The sequence below is a fragment of the Macaca mulatta genome, chromosome 15 (genome assembly GCF_049350105.2).
Source record: "Macaca mulatta isolate MMU2019108-1 chromosome 15, T2T-MMU8v2.0, whole genome shotgun sequence".
Classification (NCBI taxonomy): domain Eukaryota; kingdom Metazoa; phylum Chordata; class Mammalia; order Primates; family Cercopithecidae; genus Macaca; species Macaca mulatta.
In genome coordinates, this window is record NC_133420.1 from 19,597,273 (window position 1) to 19,619,320 (window position 22,048).

At 47.2% G+C, this 22,048-nt stretch overlaps 1 protein-coding gene and 1 long non-coding RNA gene across 5 annotated transcripts in view; one reads left to right on the forward strand and one right to left on the reverse strand.

Moving 5' to 3' along the window:
* Positions 1 to 22,048, reverse strand: part of SLC25A25 (solute carrier family 25 member 25) — a 44,632-nt gene that overhangs the window by 11,810 nt on the left and 10,774 nt on the right. For 2 of the 4 annotated variants that reach the window (XM_015116759.3, XM_015116758.3), the window contains exon 1: positions 6,637 to 7,271. The exons of the other annotated variants lie outside the window; for them this stretch is intronic. In XM_015116759.3, the coding sequence (XP_014972245.1) occupies positions 6,637 to 6,855 (219 nt within the window). In that variant the 5' untranslated portion in view covers positions 6,856 to 7,271. Of the gene's footprint in view, positions 1 to 6,636; positions 7,272 to 22,048 lie in introns of those variants that run through there. 4 annotated transcript variants of the gene reach the window in all.
* Positions 425 to 7,273, forward strand: LOC144335096 (uncharacterized). Its single transcript, XR_013405537.1, has 3 exons — positions 425 to 1,751; positions 2,465 to 2,539; positions 4,725 to 7,273. It is a non-coding gene; the product is annotated as an uncharacterized LOC144335096 (long non-coding RNA).

The window sequence follows — 22,048 nt, forward strand, 5'->3', positions numbered from 1 at the left end:
GCCTTCACCTAGGGGCCCCAGAGTGCCCAGGAGCTGACACAATGGGGTTGGGAAGAGGACACCATGCCGAAGGACCCCCCAGAAGCATCAATCTGGGGTCAGCCGAGGCCTCACACGAGATCCACAGTCTTCAATGCCCACGTCCACTCAGAACACGTAGGAGCCCAGTCTTAGTCACAGCCAGAACTTTGCTGTTCAACACAGAAGCTTTTTAAATGTAAAGTCATAGCCAGGCGTGGTGGCGCACGCCTGTAATCCCAGCTACCGGGGAGGCTGAGGCACGAGAATTGCCTGAACCCAGGAGGCAGAGGTTGCACTGCGCCAGGATTGTGCCACTGCACTCCGGCCTGGGCGACAGAGTGAAACTGTGTCTCAAACAAAAAAGTAAATTCATTAAAATGAAATGAAATTACAAACTCAGTTCCCCAGGATAGCCACACGTGGTCACTGGGCAACACAGCTTGAGAACGACTCTTTCGGCGCAGGACGATTCTCCGCAGGTCGGCCTGAATTCTCCACTCATTCCTTCCCCCCAGATTCGTGCTGCGGAGGAAGAGACCACGTCACCAAGATGAGAACAGGCTCAGTCTCACCCTTGTTCCTTCTACAGTGCGCCACTTCCTAATATAGACTACATCTTCCCACTACCGGGATGGATAAAAATGGATAGTTATTACTTGGGGATCACAGAAGTAAAAGGACTTCTTAATGCACTAAAAAGCTTGTTGTTAACTTGTAAAGAGGGTATTACAAGATGTTGATACTAACACACAACATTATGAAGCAGAGATCATGACAAGTGATATGACATTTGGGCCCTTCTAATGAAGATCTGATAACGAGTCTGTGAGAACAGGTCTTGGGCTACCCTAGCGACGGATCCTATGAGGTCACACTGGATTATCCAGGCAGATTCCTGCTCAGCTGCCACTAAATCCATGACACTCAGCTGTCTCTTAAGCTGCCCAATCCAGAATGTTCTGCCTTGGGCTATTTTAACACGTATCTTATCTCTACCACCAGGGTCCTTGAAGGTAGAAGGCTCTTGCTTCAAACCCTTGAACCTCCTTGTCTGGAACTAACCTTTTGCCTTGATCAAATAAGGTGCTTCATGAATAGCTTCCAATGAGTGAATTAGCTCAGGGGGCCTCTAACACCCCAATAAACAAACTCATAACCATACTTGATGAAGGCCTATTTTTCTGAGCATCTGCAAATAGAGTTGTCAGGGCATTATACTCCAATGAACAAGATAATGTATCATTATTATTATTATTATTTTTGAGACAGACTCTCACTCTGTCACCCAGGATGGAGTGTGGTGACATGATCTTGGCTTACTGCAACCTCTGCCTCCCAGGTTCAAGCGATTCTTGTGCCTCAGCCGCTCAAGTAGTTGGGATTACAGGCACTCACCACCACACCTGGCTGATTTTTTTTTTGAGACGGAGTCTCGCTCTGTCGCCTAGGCTGGAGTGCAGTGGCTGGATCTCAGCTCACTGCAAGCTCCGCCTCCTGGGTTCCCGCCATTCTCCTGCCTCAGCCTCCCGAGTAGCTGGGACTATAGCACCCGCCACCTCGCCCAGCTAGTTTTTTGTATTTTTTAGTAGAGACGGGGTTTCACAGTGTTAGCCAGGATGGTCTCGATCTCCTGACCTCGTGATCTGCCCATCTCGGCCTCCCAAAGTGCTGGGATCACAGGCTTGAGCCACTGCGCCCAGCCTAATTTTTGTATTTTTAGTAGAGACTGGGTTTTACCATGTTGGCCAGGCTGGTCTCCAACTCCTGGCCTCAAGTGATCTGCCTGCCTCGGCCTCCCAAAGTGCTAGGATTACAAGTATGAGCCACTGCGCCTAGCCTCTATTATTTTATTTTAAAGGAGGTTCACATTTATAAACAAAAGAGCTGAACCTTAAAATGCTGGTCTTTAGGAATGCTCATTCTATTTTATAAAATGAGATGTTGCCCTATTACAAAAAAAATGCTGGTCTTCCTTTGTTAAATTATTGTTTGCTTCTGAAACTAAATTACACAGATCTGTTGAGTATCTCATTTTAGTGATGACTGCAGTCATTCTAATACAAAAAAGCAAATATTTTGACGAATAAATTCAATTGAAGATTTCATTTTCTAATAAAGTATATTTTAAAAATAATTATGGCACATATTACTGTACCATTGGGTTTTATAATGTATCTAACAAAAGAAATCTGAGAAAAGATTTGAAAATGATACTAAATAAAAGTGAAACCTGTGTTCTTCTTTTTTCTTTCCTAAGATGGAGTCTTGCTCTGTCACCCAGGCTGGAGTGCAGTGGCGTGATCGTGGCTCACTACAACCTCCACCTCCTGGGTTCAAGCGATTCTTCTGCCTCAGCCTCCTGAGTAGCTGGGACTACAAGTGCCCACCAGCATACCCGGCTAATTTTTAAAAGGGTTCTAACTTATTTGCTGCTGTGACTGAGTCCCATGGAATGTCTTCATTGGATAAACTTAATTGGCGTTTGCTTATTTAAATCATCCATCTTAGGCCGGGCGCGGTGGCTCAAGCCTGTAATCCCAGCACTTTGGGAGGCCGAGACGGGCGGATCACGAGGTCAGGAGTTCGAGACCATCCTGGCTAACACGGTGAAACCCCGTCTCTACTAAAAAATACAAAAAACTAGCCGGGTGAGGTGGCGGGCGCCTGTAGTCCCGGCTACTCGGGAGGCTGAGGCAGGAGAATGGCATAAAAACCCGGGAGGCAGAGCTTGCAGTGAGCTGAGATCCGGCCACTGCACTCCAGCCTGGGTGACACAGCGAGACTCCGTCTCAAAAAAAAAAAAAAAAAAAAAAAAAAATCATCCATCTTACTGAGTTTCACAGGTAACTCAGGACTCCATTTTCATATAAAAATGGAGAATTCTACCCAAATAAGACAATCTCTAGGTGCTAGTGCCCAGGACAACTGCTCTAGTCCTGGAATTGCAGACTGTGGGGGCCTAGAGGGGCTCTGGGATCATCCCTTAATCTCCGAGTTAAGCAAACAGGCCTGGGAGAGGTGACCTGATTTGCCCAATTCCCAAAGCCTGTCAATGGCAGGGCAGGGCCTTGCACCCAGGGTTCTTGTTACAATATCCACTTCAAACAGCACCCAAAACAGATTTTAGTATTCAGTTCCCAAAGGATGCTGGTAAGCCGGACACTGGGAATGACAGTAGGTGATACCTCATACTGGAAGGCGGCAGGTGTGTGGGAAAGGTGTAACTTGAGCAAGTTGAGCCCTAGTTAAATACAACCAAAAATGGTGTTTGTGTCACAGCTTCTGAACGCCTCTATGAGAACTAGATTATGGAGGAACTAAAGCAGGCCTCGGGTTTTAGCCCTGATGCTTCACACCGGCCTGCTTGGCACTCCAAGATCTGGGCACAACGCGCATTGTATGTGATGCCTCACTGCTTTTTATTATTCTGTGTGGCACAGACCCTCATCGGTTTCAGCTCCTCCGACATCCATTCCTATGACTAGTATTCGGAAACAGTGACAGCAACACTAGGACCCTTAGGATTCAGATTGCAATTAATCTACAAAGTAGCAGTTCCTCTCCTGAGCATCTTCTCACAGCAAATCTGCCAATGCCACCAAAAGTTTTCCTTGTTCTACCACTATGTTACATGCCCGAAGAAAGGAGGTGCTTCAGGTAAGGGCCGGAATACCATGAATAAGAACAGGGCAGGTACAGTGCCTCTGGGAGTGTAGCATTAGGTCAGAAAGTTCCTCTCCCTCCTCTGCAATGACTCAGACTTAGCCAGAAATATTAACATGTGAGGGAGCTTTGCCAGCATCCAGCCGTTCAAGCCCCACCCACCCTTAAGGCTCTCAAACCTCATTGGCGGCTGTGGCCACAGTGTCATTTGATGATCAGGTTGCCATGACAGCCTAGTGTAGCCGGTTTCCAATGAAACCTGCCTACACTTGGCAGTCACACACACAATGAGCAAAATTCTCTGTGCTTCCGAGAAGACAGCCCCTCAGGATTTGAAAGCTTGCATGCCGCTGAGGGCACCTCCCACTCCAGAGTAATGGCTTTCTTCTCCAACTGAAGATTAACTGTAAGACAAAGATAAAGGGAAAAACTGGAACAGTTCCTAGAATAAAATCTTGCAGGAACCTCACTCACTAGCAGACATATTTAAACAGGGGAAGTGAGAGCAAAACAAAGTAGTGCTTCTGGGATGCTAAGAAGCCCGAGAATCCAGGTGAACTTTTCTTTTTCTTTTTTTTGAAACAGAATCTCGCTCTGTCACCCAGGCTGGAGTGCAGCGGCGCAATCTTGGCTCACTGCAACCTCCGCCTCCTGGATTCAAGCGATTCTCCTGTCTCAGCCTCCCGAGTAGCTAGGACTACAGGCACCCGCCACCACGCCCAGCTAGTTTTTTTTTTTTTTTTTTTTTTTTTTGAGACGGAGTCTCGCTCTGCCGCCCAGGCTGGAGCGCAGTGGCCGGATCTCAGCTCACTGCAAGCTCCGCCTCCCGGGTTCACGCCATTCTCCTGCCTCAGCCTCCCGAGTAGCTGGGACCACAGGCGCCCGCCACCGCGCCCGGCTAGTTTTTTGTATTTTTTAGTAGAGACGGGGTTTCACCGTGTTAGCCAGGATGGTCTCGAACTCCTGACCTCGTGATCCGCCCGTCTCGGCCTCCCAAAGTGCTGGGATTACAGGCTTGAGCCACCGCGCCCGGCACCCAGCTAGTTTTTGTATTTTGAGTAGAGACAGGGTTTCACTGTCTCGAGGCTGGTTTCGAACTCCTAACCTCGTGATCTGTCCACCTCAGACTCCCAAAGTGTTGGGATTACAGGCATGAGCCACTGCGCCTGGCCTAAAGTAAACTTTTCAAAAACGTTTCCAAAACATTCTGGGGGTCCTTTTTGTGATTTGGTGAGGCCAGCCCCAATTAGCCAGTGATCACAAACCCCAAACACCTTCAGAGCACTGCTCTGGAAAAGGAGGCGGGCCGCATCCATGCTCCTGTTGCTCCAGTTCTTGATCTATCTGCTTTGAGAGTCTATCCTTTCCAGATGTGCTTTCTCTCTGGCTTCAAACCCAACCAGCTGCTCCATATCCCACTTGGGGCTCCCCCCATTTGCAGCCAGCTGAACTGTCTCTCCGTGGGGATCAGCCAGTAAAAGGTGTGGGTCTCTTGATTCTGCAGGCCAGGAACTAAGCTGCTCAGAACAGACAGTCCTACCCTGAGGCAGTCCCTGGAGGGAGAGCTGGCAAGGGGGTATTGTATGATGCTGAAAAATAGAGCAGCTAATTGCTAAAGACAAAAATAGGTGATTTTAAAAGGCAGCCAGCCATTCGAGGTAGTAATAAGGCAAGCAGGTCTACAGATAAAAGTTCCTCACAAAGCTAGTGCCACAGCCATTCCAATCTTGCCTAAAACAATCAAAAGGTAAAAAGTGACACCCTCTCTTTGCATATTAAGCACGCACATCACAGGCATAACAGACTCTGAGAGACCCGCTGCTTTGCTCAGAAGGAACCCATCAAAGACTAAGACTTCTCCCCAGTGCCCACACGACTGCAAGTGTTATTACATCAAAAGTCTCTAGTAGCAAAGGCAAAATGAACTTTTATTTCTTAAATGCAGCAATTCAACTTAACATTTCTGTGGTATCTACAATGTGCCAAACAGGGCAGAATCTCCTTTTCTTCTCTGATTTTTATCCTGAGTAAAAAGATTCAAAATAACCAAAGCTCAGGAGGTGAACAAGGTCACTCCTTAGGCAGGGAGGAGAAATCTGAGCCAAATGGCGAGTTCCTTTCTAATACTGAGCACTCCATTAGTCTCGTTAAAAACCGCTTTCCTAAGGAGACAACCAGGCAGCACAGGACAAGGATTTGGGGGTGAAATCTCAGCTCCACCTCTCTTTAGTTGTTTAACCCTGGGCAAATATTGTAACCATTCTGCCCCTCAGTTTCCTCATCTACGAAATGGGGATACTACCACTTACCTTGGCTCTTGTGAGGATGGTAACTCAGGCTCTGGGCTCAGGAGGGATGAAAGACCCCAGAGTTGGCAGACATGCAGCGGCCGCAGTCATTTCCAGAGGGGCACCAGCCTCTGCGCCTCATGACTCCAGCCTCTCCTCGGACCCAGTCTCACGCCTTCACTCTTCCTCCCAGACCCAAAGGAGAGATGGGTCGGACCCAGGCAAGGGGACTGTGACCTTCAGGATGCCAAGACCACCCCCACAGCTCCAAGCAACTGGGTTCCAAGGTCGAGGCACACTCTCGCCCCTTTAGCTTCGCCCTTCCTGAGCTGTTCAGATAAGCTAAGGCACACTTTCACAGTCTGCCCCTCACTTTCAAATGGCCTTCTTCAGCCAAACTAACAAATCCTAAGGCAAATCTATCACAACCTTCCTTCCCTCAACAGCCACACTGGGGTGATTGCAGTGGGTAATGCAGCTTTCACAGGGGCCACAGAAAGATTTTAGATTGAATTTGTGGGCTTCCTCATTGCCTACCACTTCTCCCTGAACCCCAAACTAACGTTGTGAGTTCTCCCTTCCTCCCCACACTCGTTTTTTTTCCCCAGGAAAATGATCCCAGACCAGGCCCTAAACTAGGAGGTCCTCTTGAGGCCAACATTACCTTAGGAAACTGCTCTGCAGGTCCAACCACCAGCAAAATGGTGGGTCTCTTTTCCGTGGCCTCAGCCCTTCCGTCCTGTTTCCCCAAAAAGCTTGCCATCTGGTCTGTCCGGGCAGGGGCTGGGGTGCCTCTGACTTCATGATCGTCCCCCTCTCTGGAGCCTTGGCACCCAGCCCTGGGGAAAAAGCTAGCTAGGAAATGCCACAGCATCTGCAACATCACAGTCTCCTCCAAACGCCTCCGATGGTGACTGTTCACTTTTGAGGGATGTGACCACAATACCAAGGCTCTCTGGCTACACAGCTGCTGGGAAGACTGGCCTGGGAGTTCTCAGGCTGGAAGCTCTGCATGCAGGGGCGGTTTCCTGCTTTTTCAAATGTGCTAGCACTGCTGTCGTGCCCGGCCTGAGAAGTAGCTCACTGTAAGGGAGCCTTGCCGGGCTGCCGGCAATAAGGAGAAAGCAGCTGGAGCTTCTTCAATAAAAACTCACTTCTGCAGGTGATGGTGAGCAAACGTTTGGCTTTTTTAAAAAACAACAACAAAAAAAAGGAAAACGCGACAGCCAAGCAGACCACTCCCAGAGGCAGCAAGCAACTTCGAGCTCCCAGTTATTCAGCTGTCCTCGCTCATCACCCAAGCCGAGGACCCGAGCATCCAGTCTGCATTCTCACTGCAGCAGAGCCCGGCCAATCACCTCTGCCGACACTACCAAGTTCATTATCCCCACCAGCACCAGCCCTCCAATCACAGGCAGCTGATTGCCTGCATGAAGCCCGGCAATTCTGCAGGGAGGTGCAGACTCAAGCTCCAGATGAGGCTCAGCTTACAGAATCCACTCTGAGCTGGCTCCTTAGCAAAAGTAACTCTGTGTCCTCCAGCCGGGTTGCTTCCAGAAGGCATTCACCATCAAGTGCAACACCATCAACAGTCCTTGGCAGCACGTCCTAAGAGCATTCTAGAAACATTTTTCCTTGTTTCAAGATCCAGTTTTCTCCAACAGAGCCCACGCCATATCACAGCAGCTACTTCTGCTGCGTCTACCTCCAGAAGATGAGCTGCCTCGGGACAGGGACCAAGTCACAGATCTTTCTGCCCCTAGGACTAGGCACAGATTAAGTCTGTAGACTGAACTGTGTAAAAGGTCATAAATAAAAAGGAATTAATCTTTGGTCATTTGTTTCTTAGTTTACTAACAGATAAAGGCACTGGCTACTGTCATCCCTCACTGCGGTGACCCTCTCATAGTGTTCACAACCTTTACTGATTGATTGATTGGTTGACTGATTGAGACGGAGTCTTGCTCTGTCGTCCAGGCTGGAGTACAGTGGGTGGCTCTCGGCTCAACGCAACCTCCACCTCCCGGGTTCAAGCGAATTCTCCTGCTTCAGTCTCCCGAGTAGCTGGGATTACAGGCGCCCATCACCATGCCTGCCTAATGTTTGTATTTTTAGTAGAGACAGGGTTTCACCGTGTTGGCCAGGTTGGTCTCAAACTCCTGACCTCAAGTGATCCACCCACCTTCGCCTCCCAAAGTGCTGGGATTACAGGCGTGAGCCACCGTGCATGGCCCCACAACCATTATTTTAAAAATACAAACACAAAGCTGGATGTGGTGGCTCACGGTTATAATCCCAACACTTTGGGAGGCCAAGGCAGGCAGATCATCTGAGGTCAGGAGTTCAAGACCAGCCTGGCCAAAATGGTGAAACCCCGTCTCTACTAAAAATAGAAAAATTAGCCGGGCATGGTAGCAGGCGCCTGTAATCCCAACTACTTGGGAGGCTGAGGCAGGAGAATCACTTGAACCCAGGAGGCGGAGGTTGCAGTGAGCCAAGATCGCACCATTGCATTCCAGCCTGGGCAACAAGAGTGAAATTCCATTTAAAAAAAAAAAACAAAACAAAACATAAAATCAACTTGTTAAAAGACAAAGTATAGAAGAGAGGGGATTGTGTGCTGCTATTTATTCCTAGCTTGTATTTGTGAAGACGGCCTCCGGAAAGACAATCAAATTGAAGAGAGGGTGTGCGGCAGGGAGGGCACTTGGGGCTTTGAGAGACGAAAGGCAGATGAGAGACGTGTTTTCACCATCCTCTTAAATCTTGCGAAACTGAACCATAAGCATGTATGACCCAGACATACACACATACACACGTAAATAAAACAATTATTGAAAAAGAAGGCCGAGCGCAGTGTCTCACACCTGTAATCCCAGTACTTTGGGAGATGGAGGTGGGCCGGCTGCCTGAGCCCAGGAGTCTGAGACCAGCCTGGGCAATGTGGAGAAACCAGCCTCTACAAAAAGTAAAAAAAAATCAGCCAGGCACTGTGGTGCATGCTGTAGTCCCAGCTACTCAGGAGGCTGAGAGGTGGGAGGATCACTTGAGCGTGGGTAGTCGAGGCTGCAGTGAGCCATCACTGTGCCACTGCAGTCCAGCCTGGGTGACAGAGTGAGACCCTGTCTCAAAAAAAAAAAAAAAAAAAGACGATATGGAGAGAAAGCAAGATGGTTGAGATGGGGTCCTAAGGCTTGTTCTGAAAGCTGAAGGAGCCCGTATCTGTTGCTCTCTCACTAGATAAACAGAACTTGTCCAGAAGCAGTTTTGCATGTTGATTAAACGTACAGTCTCTGGAGCCAGACCCCAAATTCCAATCCTGGCCATCACTTATTAGCTGTGTAGTCTTGGCTAAGTTACTTCAGCTCTCTGTGCTTCACTATCCTTATGTGCAAAATGGGGTTAGTACTTCATTGAATGGGTTAAAGACTAAATTAGAGAATATATAAAGCTCTTAGGACAGTACATGGAGCTATTAGCTATTTTATTATTATTATTATCTACAAAATGATTGTGAGTCATCCAACTAGGTCATTTTAATACTAAAGAAGAGCCAGTCCACGGCCAAAAACCCTAAGGAAATAAAAATCCTTTGGCCAGGAGTAGTGGTTCATGTCTGTAATCCCAGCACTTTTGAGAGGCCAAGGCAGGTCTTTTGAGCCCAAAGTTTGAGACCATCATAGCCAACACAATGTGACTCTGTCTCTACAAAAAAATCAAAAATTAGCCGGGCATGGTGGTACGTACCTGTAGTCCCAGCTATGCGGGAGGCTGAGGTGGGAGAATCACCTGAGCCTGGGAAGTGGAGGCTGCAGCCTGGGTGACAGAGTGAGACCCTGTCTCAAAAATAAATCAATCAATCCTTTAATGAATGTGAACCCTGTTTTTAGGCACAGAAAGTCTGGCCAGATGGAAGAGATAGTGATGTTTTGGCCTCCTATCTACAGGCATAAGAGAAATCCCTTATTTAGATTACTGTTTTTTAGTTTAATGCACTTCCTCCTACCACAGAACTGAGTTATGAGTTCAAGGGCTTCCAGCCAAGATGGGACCAAGTCACCTTCCTGCCTATAACTACAAGTGCAGACAAAACATAGAAAACAATCTTTCCCAGCCATTGGACAACAGGCTAAGGACACTGATTTCTGAGAAATGTGTACAAATGAAGCCAGGAGCGCCTCCCATTGCCCCAGCTTCCTGCCTGGAGCTTCCAGTCTAGGTGCAGAGCGGAGAAGCCAGGTGGAACCCAGCAGCCTCCTGATGTTCAAGAGATGGGGCTGGGAGGCTGGGGAGGCCAGGCCAGGGCAGCTGGAGTGTGCAAGACAGAGCACTGGAGAGGAGGGAGCTGCACAGAGGGTGAGCTCCCCCAAGGGTCCCCAGGGAGTCACAGCGCATGGGTGGGAGGAACCTACCTGAGCATGGAAAAGAACCATCCCAAAGGATCACAGGGCTGGGAATAGTCCCGTTCCCGTCAGCCAGAGTGGAAAACCTCAGAATACAGGGAGGTTTAGAAAGAGCGCTCAGAGGATTTTGCCTCTACAATGAGGCAAAGCCAGCCCTCGGCTAAATGCTGTCCTTGTTCCGCCCAACAAAGCAAGCCCTGCAAGGGTCAAACTACTCCAAGATAAAGCTCAAGAATACTCATAGGAATACACTAATAACCAGCACCCAAGAGGGTGAACTCCAGTAAAAAAATGAATAGGAACTACAAAGAAGCAGGAAAAGACCCATAATGAGGACAGAAATCAATAGAGACTGAGCAGAAATGATAGACTTAGGACACAGGGACATTCAAAATGATCATAATTGTACTTCCTATGCACAAGAAAGTAAAGGAAAGATCAAGTATGTCATGTAGAGACTCCGCAGATTAAAAAGCCCCACCTCAAATTACAATGTCTCAGATGAAAAATGATTTTAACAGATCAGACACTGCAGAAGAAAAGATTAATAAACTTGAAGACACAGGGATAGAAACTTCCTAAAATAAAACACAGAGGAAACAAAACAGAGCATTGGTGAGCGGTGGGATGACCCAAACAGGTTAACACCCATAGCTGGAGTCCATGGGGAGGGGGCTGAAAACATAATTTAAAGAAATAATGGCCAAATTTTTCTCCACATTTATTGAAAGCCACAGATCTACATATCTAAGGCGCTCAACAAACCCTTAGCACAAGAAACATCAAAAAAACTAACTCTGACACATCACAACTAAATTTCGGAACACCAGTGATAAAGAGGAAATCTTAAAAGCAGACAGAGAAAACAAGACCCATTACATACAGATAAGAATGACTGGGTTCTAGCTGGGCGCGGTGGCTCAAGCCTGTAATCCTAGCACTTTGGGAGGCCGAGACGGGCGGATCACGAGGTCAGGAGATCGAGACCATCCTGGCTAACACGGTGAAACCTCGTCTCTACTAAAAAAATACAAAAACCTAGCTGGGCGAGGTGGCGGGCGCCTGTAGTCCCAGCTACTCGGGAGGCTGAGGCAGGAGAATGGTGTAAACCCGGGAGGCGGAGCTTGCAGTGAGCTGAGATCCGGCCACTGCACTCCAGCCTGGGTGACAGAGCGAGACTCCGTCTCCAAAAAAAAAAAAAAAAAAAGAATGGGTTCCAGCCAGGCGCGGTGGCTCATGCCTATAATCCCAGCACTTTGGGAAGTTGAGGTGGGTGGATCAAGAGGTCAGGAGATCGAGACCATCCTGGCCATCATGGTGAAACCCTGTCTCTACTAAAAATACAAGAACTAGCTGGGCGTGGTGGCTCATGCCTGTAGTTCCAGCTACTCAGGAGGCTGAGGCAGGAGAATCACTTGAACCTGGGAGGTGGAGGTTGCAGTGAGCTGAGATCGCACCACTGCCCTACACTCCAGACGGCGACAGAGCGAGACTCCATCTCAAAAAAATAAAAAGATAAATAAAAATAAAATAAAATAATGAAAATAAAAGAATGACCAGGTGCAGTGGCTCACTCCTGTAATCCCAGAACTTGGGGAGGCCGAGGTGGGTGGATCACAAGGTCAGGAGATTGAGACTATCCTGGCTAACATGGTGAAACCACGTCTCTACTAAAAAAAAAAAAAAAAAAAATTAGCCAGGCATGGTGGCGGGCACCTGTAGTCCCAGTTACTTGGGAGGCTGAGGCAGGAGAATGGCGTGAACCCGGGAGGTGGAGCCTGCAGTGAGATGAAATTGAGCCACTGCACTCCAGCCTGGGCAACAGAGCGAGACTCCGCCTTGGGAGAGAAAAAAAAAAAAGAATGACTGGGTTCCTGAGTGAAACACAGGTGACTTTTTTGTTTTATTTTGTTTTTTTGAGACTGTGTTTTGTTCTGTCATCCTAGGTGGAGTGCAATGGCATGATCTCGGCTCACTGTAATCTCTGTCTCTCAGGTTCAAGCGACTCTTCTGCCTCAGCCTTCTGAGGATCTGGGATTACAGGTGTAAGCCACCATACCTGGCTAATTTTTGTATTTTTAGTAGAGATGGAGTTTCACCAGGTTGGCCAGGCTGGTCTCGAACTCCTGACCTCAGGTGATCCACCCACCTCAGCTTCTCAAAGTGCTGGGATTACAGGCGTGAGCCACCACGCCCGGCCCAAAATATAGGTGATGAATTAAAAAAAAGAAAATAGGACGGGCGCGGTGGCTCAAGCCTGTAATCCCAGCACTTTGGGAGGCTGAGACGGGCGGATCACGAGGTCAGGAGATGGAGATCATCCTGGCTAACAAGGTGAAACCCCGTCTCTACTAAAAAAATACAAGAAACTAGCTGGGCGAGGTGGCAGGCGCCTGTAGTCCCAGCTACTCGGGAGGCTGAGGCAGGAGAATGGCGTAAACCCGGGAGGCGGAGCTTGCAGTGAGCTGAGATCCGGCCACTGCACTCCAGCCTGGGCGACAGAGCGAGACTCCATCTCAAAAAAACAAAACAAAACAAAACAAAACAAAAAAAGAAAATAGGCTGGGTGCAGTGGCTCATGCCTGTAATCCTAGCACTTTTGGCAGCCGAGGCAGGTGAATCACAAAGTCAGGAGTTCAAGACCAGCCTGGCCAACATAGTGAAACCCCGTCTCTACTAAAAACACAAAAATTAGCCGGGTGCAGTGGCAGGCACCTGTAATCCCAGCTACACGGGAGGCTGAGGCAGGAGAATCGCTTGAACTCGGGCAGCAGGGGTTGCAGTGAGCCGAGATCGCCCCACTGCACCTCCAGCCTGGGCTATAAAGTGAGACTCTGTCTCAAAAAAAACAATTAAGAATGACTGGGGATGTCCCATCAGAAATTGTCAATCCAGAATTCTATTCCCAGAAAAATATCTTCTAAAAGAAAAGCAAATTAAGAGATTTTTTTCAGACATGCAAAAGGTGAAAAAGAATTTATCACCTGCAGGTCAGATTTGCATTTACAAGAGATGTTAAAGAGAGCCTTTCAGGTGCAAGGAAAATGATACTCGATAAAAACTGAGTCTATACAAAGAAATGAACGCCAGAAATGCTAACTTTGTGGATAAATGAAGGACCTTTTTCTTATTATTTAAGCATCTTTTTTTTGTTTGTTTGTTTTTGAGACGGAGTCTTGCTCTGTCGCCCAGGCTGGAGTGCAGTGGCGCGATCTCGGCTCATTGCAAGCTCCGCCTCCCGGGTTCACGCCATTCTCCTGCCTCAGCCTCCCGAGTAGCTGGGACTACAGGCGCCCACAACCGCGCCCGGCTAATTTTTTTGTATTTTTTTTTTTTTTTGTATTTTTTTTTTGAGACGGAGTCTCGCTCTGTCACCCAGGCTGGAGTGCAGTGGCCGGATCTCAGCTCACTGCAAGCTCTGCCTCCCGGGTTCACGCCATTCTCCTGCCTCAGCCTCCCGAGTAGCTGGGACTACAGGCGCCTGCCACCTCGCCCGGCTAAGTTTTTGTATTTTTAGTAGAGACGGGGTTTCACTGTGTTACCCAGGATGGTCTCGATCTCCTGACCTCGTGATCCGCCCGTCTCGGCCTCCCAAAGTGCTGGGATTACAGGCTTGAGCCACCGCGCCCGGCCTTTTTTTGTATTTTTAGTAGAGACGGGGTTTCACCGTGGTCTCGATCTCCTGACCTTGTGATCCACCCGCCTCGGCCTCCCAAAGTGCTGGGATTACAGGCGTGAGCCACCGCGCCCGGCCAAGCATCTTTTTTTTTTGAGATGGAGTTTTGCTCTTGCTGCCCAGGCTAGAATGCAATGGTGCAATCTCAGCTCACTGTAACCTCCACCTCCTGGGTTCAAGCAATTATCCTGCCCTCCTGCCTCAGACTCCCAAGTAGCTGGGATTACAGGCACCCGCCACCATGCCCAGCTAATTTTTGCATTTTTAGTAGAGATGGGGTTTCACCATGTTGGCCAGGCTGGTCTTGAACTCCTGATCTCAGGTGATCCACCCACCTTGGCCTCCCAAAGTGTTGGGATTACAGGCATGAGCTACTATTTCCAGTCTATTTAAGTATCTTTAAAAGATAAGTGAGTATTTAAAGCAAAAATAAAACAATACACTGTGGGATTATATAATATGTGTAACAGTAAAATGCATGAGAAGCACAGCTCAAAGGCTGGGAGGATAGAAATGAAAGTATACTGTTTAAGATTCTAAAACTAGGCCAGGTATGGTGGCTCTCACCTGTAATCCCAGCACTTTGGGAGGCTGAGGCGGAAGGATTGCTTGAAGTCAGAAGTTTGAGACCAGCCTGGGAAACAAAGTAAGATCCTGTCTCTAGAAAATATAGCAAAATTAGCCAAGTGGCCAGGCACAGTGGCTCACACCTGTAATCCCAGGACTTTGGGAGGTTGAGGCCGGCGGATCACCTGAGGTCGGGAGTTTGAGACCAGCCTGACCAACATGGAGAAACCTCGTCTCTACTGAAAATACAAAATTAGCCAGGTGTGGTGGTGCAAGCCTGTAATCCCAGCTACTCAAGAATTGCTTGAACCTGGGAGGTAGAGGTTGCGGTGAGCTGAGATCACGCCATTGCACTCCAGCCTGGGCAACAAGAGCGAAATTCGGTCTCAAAAAAAAAAAAAAAAAAAAAAAAAAAAAAATTAGCCAAGTATAGTGGCTCACACCTGTAGTCCCAGGTACTCGGAAGGGTAAGGCAGGAGGGCTGTTTGAGCCCACAAATTCAAGGTTGCAGTGAGATATGGTCACACCACACACTCTAGCCTGAGCAACAGAATGAGATCTTGTCTAAAAAAACAAACAAACAAAAAAACACCCAACTTGACCACACGGACATTTACAAAATACTCCACCCAATAACAGCAGAATACACATTCTTTTCAAGTGCACTCAGAACATATTCCACCCATAAAACAAGTCTCGATCACTTTCAAAGGATTCAACTCATACAAAGTATGTACTTTGACCACAGTGCAATTAAATTGGAAAAAAATGACAGGTACGCACCTGTAGTTCCTGCTACTAGGGAGGCTGAGGTGGGAGGATTGCTTGAGGCCAGGAGTTCAAGACCAGCCTGGGCAACATAGCAAGCTCCAGTCTCTTTAAAAAAAAAGGTATTTGGAAAATACCTAAATATTTGGAAATTAAATAACACAACTGTACATGATTCATGTGATATGTCAAAGAAGAAATCAAAAAGGAAATTAGAAAGTATTTTGAATGATGAGAAAGCACAACATATTAAAATTTGTAGGATGCAGCCACAGCAGTACTTAGAAGGAAATACCTATATTAGAAAAGAAAGGTCTCAAATCAGTGACTTCAGCTTCCAACTTAAGATATCAGAAAAGAACAAATTAAACCTAAAGCAAGTAGAAGAAAAAAAAAATAGGTGTTAGCAATCATGTCTTATTTATCTTAAACTTCCCTAGACCAGCACCTAAGACAGGAATCGATGGGAATGTGTTCACTGCATATCTTGTCTATATGTATTTAAATATATATATTGCATATAGGTAAAGATAGGGTTTTGCTATGTTACACAGGCTGGTCTTGAACTCCTGGGCTCAAGTGATCCTCCCATCTTGGCCTCCTCACCTTGAATTACAGATGTAATTCACCACCTGTCCAATTTTTTTTTTTTTTTTTTTTTTGAGATGGAGTTTTGTTCTTGTTGCCCAGGCTGGAGTGCAGTGGTGTGATCTTGGTTCACTACAACCTCTACCTCCTGGCTTCAAGTGATTCTCCTGCCTCAGTCTCCCGAGTAGCTGGGATTACAGGCGCCCGCCACCACACCCAGCTAAGTTTTATATTTTTAGTAGAGATGGGGTTTCCACCATGTTGGCCAGGATGGTCTCGAACTTCTGACCTCAAGTGATCCTCCCACCTTGGCCTCCGAAATGTTGGGATTACAGGTGTGAGCCACTGTGTCCGGCCCAATATATATATTTTAAAACATTTTTCTTGTGTCTTTGATTTCCTTGTGGGTTAATATAGTACATTTCTTTCCTTTCACATCTAGCTTTTTTGGGTAGGATGGATCACCCACATTCAGGGACAGACTGCCAAGTGTAACCTTCTTGTAAAAGTAGCTTACAAACATCAATAGAACCCGGTTAAGAGGAGGTTAATACCTGCAGAAATAACCACTGCTCTAAGAATCTAGACAATAGAGGCTTGATGGTGTCAATGAAAAGAGTCGAATTCTGTAAAATATTTAAAGAGGTTTATTGTGAGCCAGATATAAGTGACCAAGGCCCATGATACAGTCCCAGGAGGTCCTGAGAATACGAGCCCAAGGTGGTTGGGTTATAGCTTGATTTATACATTTAGGGAGACAGAAGTGACAAGAAGACATCAGTCAATACCTGTAAGGTGTACATTGGTTCAGCCCAGTAAGGTGGGACAGCTTGAAGGTGGGGGTTTCCAGATCATAGTTGGACTCAAAAATTTTCTGATTGGCAACTGGGGTTGAAAGGGTTATTATCTAGAGACCTGGAATCAATAAAAAGGAGTGTCAGGCCAGGCGTGGTGGCTCACGCCTGTAATCCCAGGACTTTGGGAGGCCGAGGTGGGCTCCTGTAATCCCAACTACTTGGGAGACTGAAGCAGGAGACTCGTTTGAACCCAGGAGGTAGAGGTTGCAGTGAACCGAGATGGCGCCACTGCACTCCAGCCTGGGTGACAGAGTGAGACTGTCTCAAAAAAAAAAAAAAAAAAAAAAAAAAAACTGTTTTAATGTTAATGCTGGTTGCTTGTGCCTGAATTGCAGAGAGGAGGGTATAATTAGGCATGTCCCTCCCTTCCCATCATGGCCTGAATTAGTTTTTCGCGTTTACCTGGAATGCCCTTAGCCCACTGAGGTCCATTCAGTTGGTTGGTGGAGCTTAGAATCGGTACTTTTCAGAGAACAGATTCTAATGGAATACACCTCTAGAGGGAAGTAGTGAGTCGAAACATGGGCACTTGACTTATTCCAAATTACCCTGATAAAATGCCCAGAGTACAAAGGCGCCTGGAGTACCACACACAAAGACAATGGGAGAATCCCAAGGGAGTCTTAGAAGAACAATGCAGAAAGCGAAAGCGAGTTCTCACGACTGACCGACTCCACAGCAATCTCCAAGTCTCCTCACCTCCTTGCTTAACTGCCTAGTACTCATCTTAGAAATATTAACACTCAGCCGGGCACAGGGGCTCATGCCTGTAATCCCAGAACTTAGGGAGGCCGAGGCGGGCGGATCACAAGGTCAGGAGATTGAGACCATCCTGGCTAACATGGTGAACCCCCGTCTCTACTAAAAATACAAAAATAAAAAATTAGCCGGGCATGGTGGCGGGCGCCTGTAGTCCCAGCTACTCGGGAGGCTGAGGCAGGAGAATGGCATGAACCTGGGAGGCAGAGCTTGCAGTGAGCCGAGATTGCGCCGCTGAACTCCAGCCTGGGCAACAGAGCAATACTCCATCTCAAAAAAAAAAAGAAGAAGAAAAAGAAAAAAAGAGAAACATTAAAACACTCAGAAGCCATGAGAGGGAAGAGTATTAACACTTTTTAGAAAGTTAACAGATGAAGTGGGATTTTATTTGACAGAAAGTCAGAATGATTAGGCTGACTGATTTGATGAGGACTGGCACAGCCAATATGGTCATATAGAAAGCCTTTTCCATGAATTAAATGAGTCAAATCTGCAGCTCTAAGATTTTGACCAAAACCAGAACCCAAACCAAGACCAACAAACAAAAACTTTTTTTTTTTTTTTGAGACAGAGTCTCACTCTGTTGCCCAGGCTGGAGTGCAATGGCACGATCTCAGCTCACTGCAACCTCCACCTCCTGGGTTCAAGCGATTCTTCTGCCTCAGCCTCCTGAGTAGCTGGGACTACAGGTGCCTGCCACCATGCCCAGCTAACTTTTGTATTTTTTAGTAGAGATGGACTTTCACCATGTTGGCCAGGCTGGTCTTGAACTCCTGACCTTGTGATCTGCCCACCTCAGTCTCCCAAAGTGCTGGGATTACAGGCGTAAGCCACTGCACCCGGCCTCAAACAAAAACATTCAAAGCAGATGTACAGGCCGGGTGCGGTGTCTCACACCTGTAATCTCAGCACTTTGGAGGCCAAGATGGATGGATCACCTGAGGTCAGGAACTGGAGACCAGCTTGGCCAACATGGTGAAACCACGTCTCTACTAAAAATATAAAAATTAGCTGGGAGTGGCGATCCTAGCTACTTGGGAGGTTGAGGCAGGAGAATCGCTTGAATCCGGGAGGCAGAAGTTGCAGTGAGCCAAGATTGCGCCACTGCACTCTAGCCTGGGCGAGACTCTGTCTTAAAATAAAATAAAATAAAAATAATAAAGCAGATGTACAAAATGTGCAAGGGGATATGCTGTTTTCAAAATTATTTTTGGGTGGTACAGGAGGCAAGAGTTTGAAGACTCTCTTTTATATACTAATACATGGTAGTGCCAGTCTATTCCAGAGGCAGGACTGTAGCAGGTGAATGTCAGTCTCTGCTGGAATGAACCAATCAGCCAACGGAAACACTCAGCTCCTAGGTGCTGCCTGCACTGGGCGGCTGGAGTTTCAGGCTGTAAGGCAGGACTCTTAAACACCCACCTGGTGTGACTCAGCAACAATTGGACAATGAAGAGCCACAACTCACCTCATTTGGCACCAATGAAACTAAGGTATGGCAGATGACAGAATTGCAATAATGAAAAAAGGAAATCTGTGATCTATTTCCATTTCAGGAAATAGAACTGGAAAATCTAGCTCTGACAAAAACTCCCTATAGAAAACTCCTGTAGCTGTGGAAGGAAAAGAGAAGTCTGGCACAAAAACCCTGTCTTGTGGATGGCTTCTGTTTACTCCTGGTGAAAAGCCAGTCCCCCTCAAGGTTCTAAGTTCAAGGTGAATGCCTATTAAAGATGTCTTTTTCTTTTCTCTACAAGAAAGTGAGAGGCATACAAAATTTACACAACTCTAAATGTAGGATTTTTTTTTTTTTTTTTTTTTTTGAGACGGAGTCTGGCTGTCACCCAGGCTGGAGGGCAGTGGCGCGATCTCGGCTCACTGCAAGCTCCGCCTCCCGGGTTTACGCCATTCTCCTGCCTCAGCCTCCCGAGTAGCTGGGACTACAGGCGCCCGCCACCTCGCCCGGCTAGTTTTTTGTATTTTTTAGTAGAGACGGGTTTTCACCGTGTTAGCCAGGATGGTCTTGATCTCCTGACCTCGTGATCCGCCCGTCTCGGCCTCCCAAAGTGCTGGGATTACAGGCTTGAGCCACCGCGCCCGGCCTAAATGTAGGATTTTAAGATGTAACAAGTCAAGTTCTGCAGAAGCAAGACTCTGCGTGGAAACATGGCATTTCTACTTTATTTTATTCTATTTTGAGACAGGGTCTGGCTCTGTCACCCAGGCTGGAGTGCAGGTGTGATCATGGCCACTGCAGCCTCACTACCTCAACCTCCCAAGTAGCTGGGACCACAGGCATGCCTGGTTAATTTTTAAAAATTTTTTGTAGCAATTGGGTCTCCCTATGTTGCCCAGGCTGGTCTCGAACTCCTGGCCTCAAGAAGTCATCCAACCTCAGCCTCCGAAAGTGCTAGGAGTACAGACATGAGCCACCGTGCCCGGCCTAATTTCTCTTCTTTTTCTGCTCTTATAAGAGCATGATTCTTCTTTAGATTAGACATGTGCACCAAGCGTAAGGAGCAGGGGGTGAATAAGGTATGGAGGCCAGCATGCGACAACCCAATCACCTAAAATGTTCAAAAAATGTTGAAGCAACCCAGCACGGGCCAGAGGGAGCCACGCAATTCGTCCATGTGAGCCTACTTGTTGTATCCACCCTGTCCTTATCCTCTCCTTTCATTCTCCCGCGTGAAAAAGCAAACCAACACATTTATTACTAAAGCAACACAAAATGTTTTTAGTTTCTAGAAACTGATCTCAGGATTGCACGCTCACACTGAGATGGTCTGAATCAACACAAACTTAACTCTCACCAGCTGCTTGCTCTACTTTGCACAAGGACCGCAGGCAGAAGAGAGGTCATGGGGGTGAAACCCTCCCTGGGCTGCCTTACATGCAGCACAGTTGTTCAGGGTGGGAGGGCAGCTGGGAGAATGCTGGCTAATAACTGGTTTAAACCAAGCCAGCTCTCCTAAACAATTTTTTTTTTTTTTTTGAGAATTGTTTAGGAGAGCTGGCTTGGTTTAAACCAGTTATTAAAAGGAATTCTTTTTTTTTTTTTGAGACGGAGTTTTGCTCTGTCACCCAGGATGGAGTGCAGTGGCACGATCTTGGCTCACTGCAACCTCCGCCTCCTGGGTTCAAGCGATTCTCCTGCCTCAGCCTCCCAAGTAGCTGGGATTACAGGTGTGCATCACCACTCCCGGCGAATTTTTGTATTTTTAGTAGAGATGGGGTTTCACCATGTTGGTCAGGTGGGTTTCGCCATGTTGGTCAAGCTGGTCTTGAACTCCTGACCTTGTGATCCACCCACCTCAGCCTCCCAAAGTGCTGGGGTTATAGGCGTGAGCCACTGCGCCTGGCTAGGAATTCTTTAGCTATAGAACTATCTACCCTTAGATCCTATTTTTCCTTCTTCTATAGGTTAGAGAGGAAGAGACTCTGGCAAACAAAAAATACACCCAAGTCATGAATGAAAAAAGGAAAAAAGTTAACTGTGTCCATAAATGCATCACTAAGGGGTGCTGAGGAACCTTGTCTTTCTCCCTAAGATCCCCCCTACAATGCTTTTATAGGACACTGGACAAATCGTTTAACTTCTTCGGCCTGTAAAATGTAGGGAGTGAACTGAACAACCTTGAAAATGCTCCAGTTCTAACACTATATGGATTCCAACTCAATCTAAAAGCCTTAACCAAAAGCAACAACAGGGTTTTGGGCAAGTGGGATAGAAAAAGCCAACAATGGCTGGGCGCAGTGGCTCATACCTGTAATCCCAGCACTTTGGGAGGCCGAGGTGGGCGGATCACCTGAGGTCGGGAGTTCGAGACCAGCCTGCCTAGCATGGTGAAACCTCATCTCTATTAAAAATACAAAAAAAAAAAAAAAATTAGCCGGGCGTGGTAGTGCATGCCTGTAATCCCAGCTACTTCATGCCTCCATGCACTCCAGCCTGGGTGAAAAGAGCAAAACTCCGTCTCAAAAAAAGAGGAAAAAAAAAAAAAAAGGCCAACAAGATTGATGAAGGTGTGCACCATAGCTGGTTTTAACCAACAGGACCATTCCACTGTGTCCAATCTACTCTATAGATAAGGATTCAACAGACAGTTGGTTCTTTTTTTTTGAGACGGAGTCTCACTGTTACCCAGGCAGAAGTGCAGTGGCACGATCTCAGCTCACTGTAACCTCCTCCACCTCCTGGGTTTTTTTGAGATGGGATATCACTCTGTCGCCCAGGTTGGAGTGCAGTGGCATGATCCTGGCTCACTGCAACCTCCGCCTCCCAGGTTCAAGTGATTCACCTGCCTCAGCCTCCCCAGTAGCTGGGATTATAGGCATGCACTACCAGGCCCGGCTAATTTTTTTTTTTTTTTTTTTTTTTTGTATTTTTAGTAGAAACAAGGTTTCGCCAGTTGGCCAGGTTGGTCTCAAACTCCTGACCTCAAGTGATCCACCTGC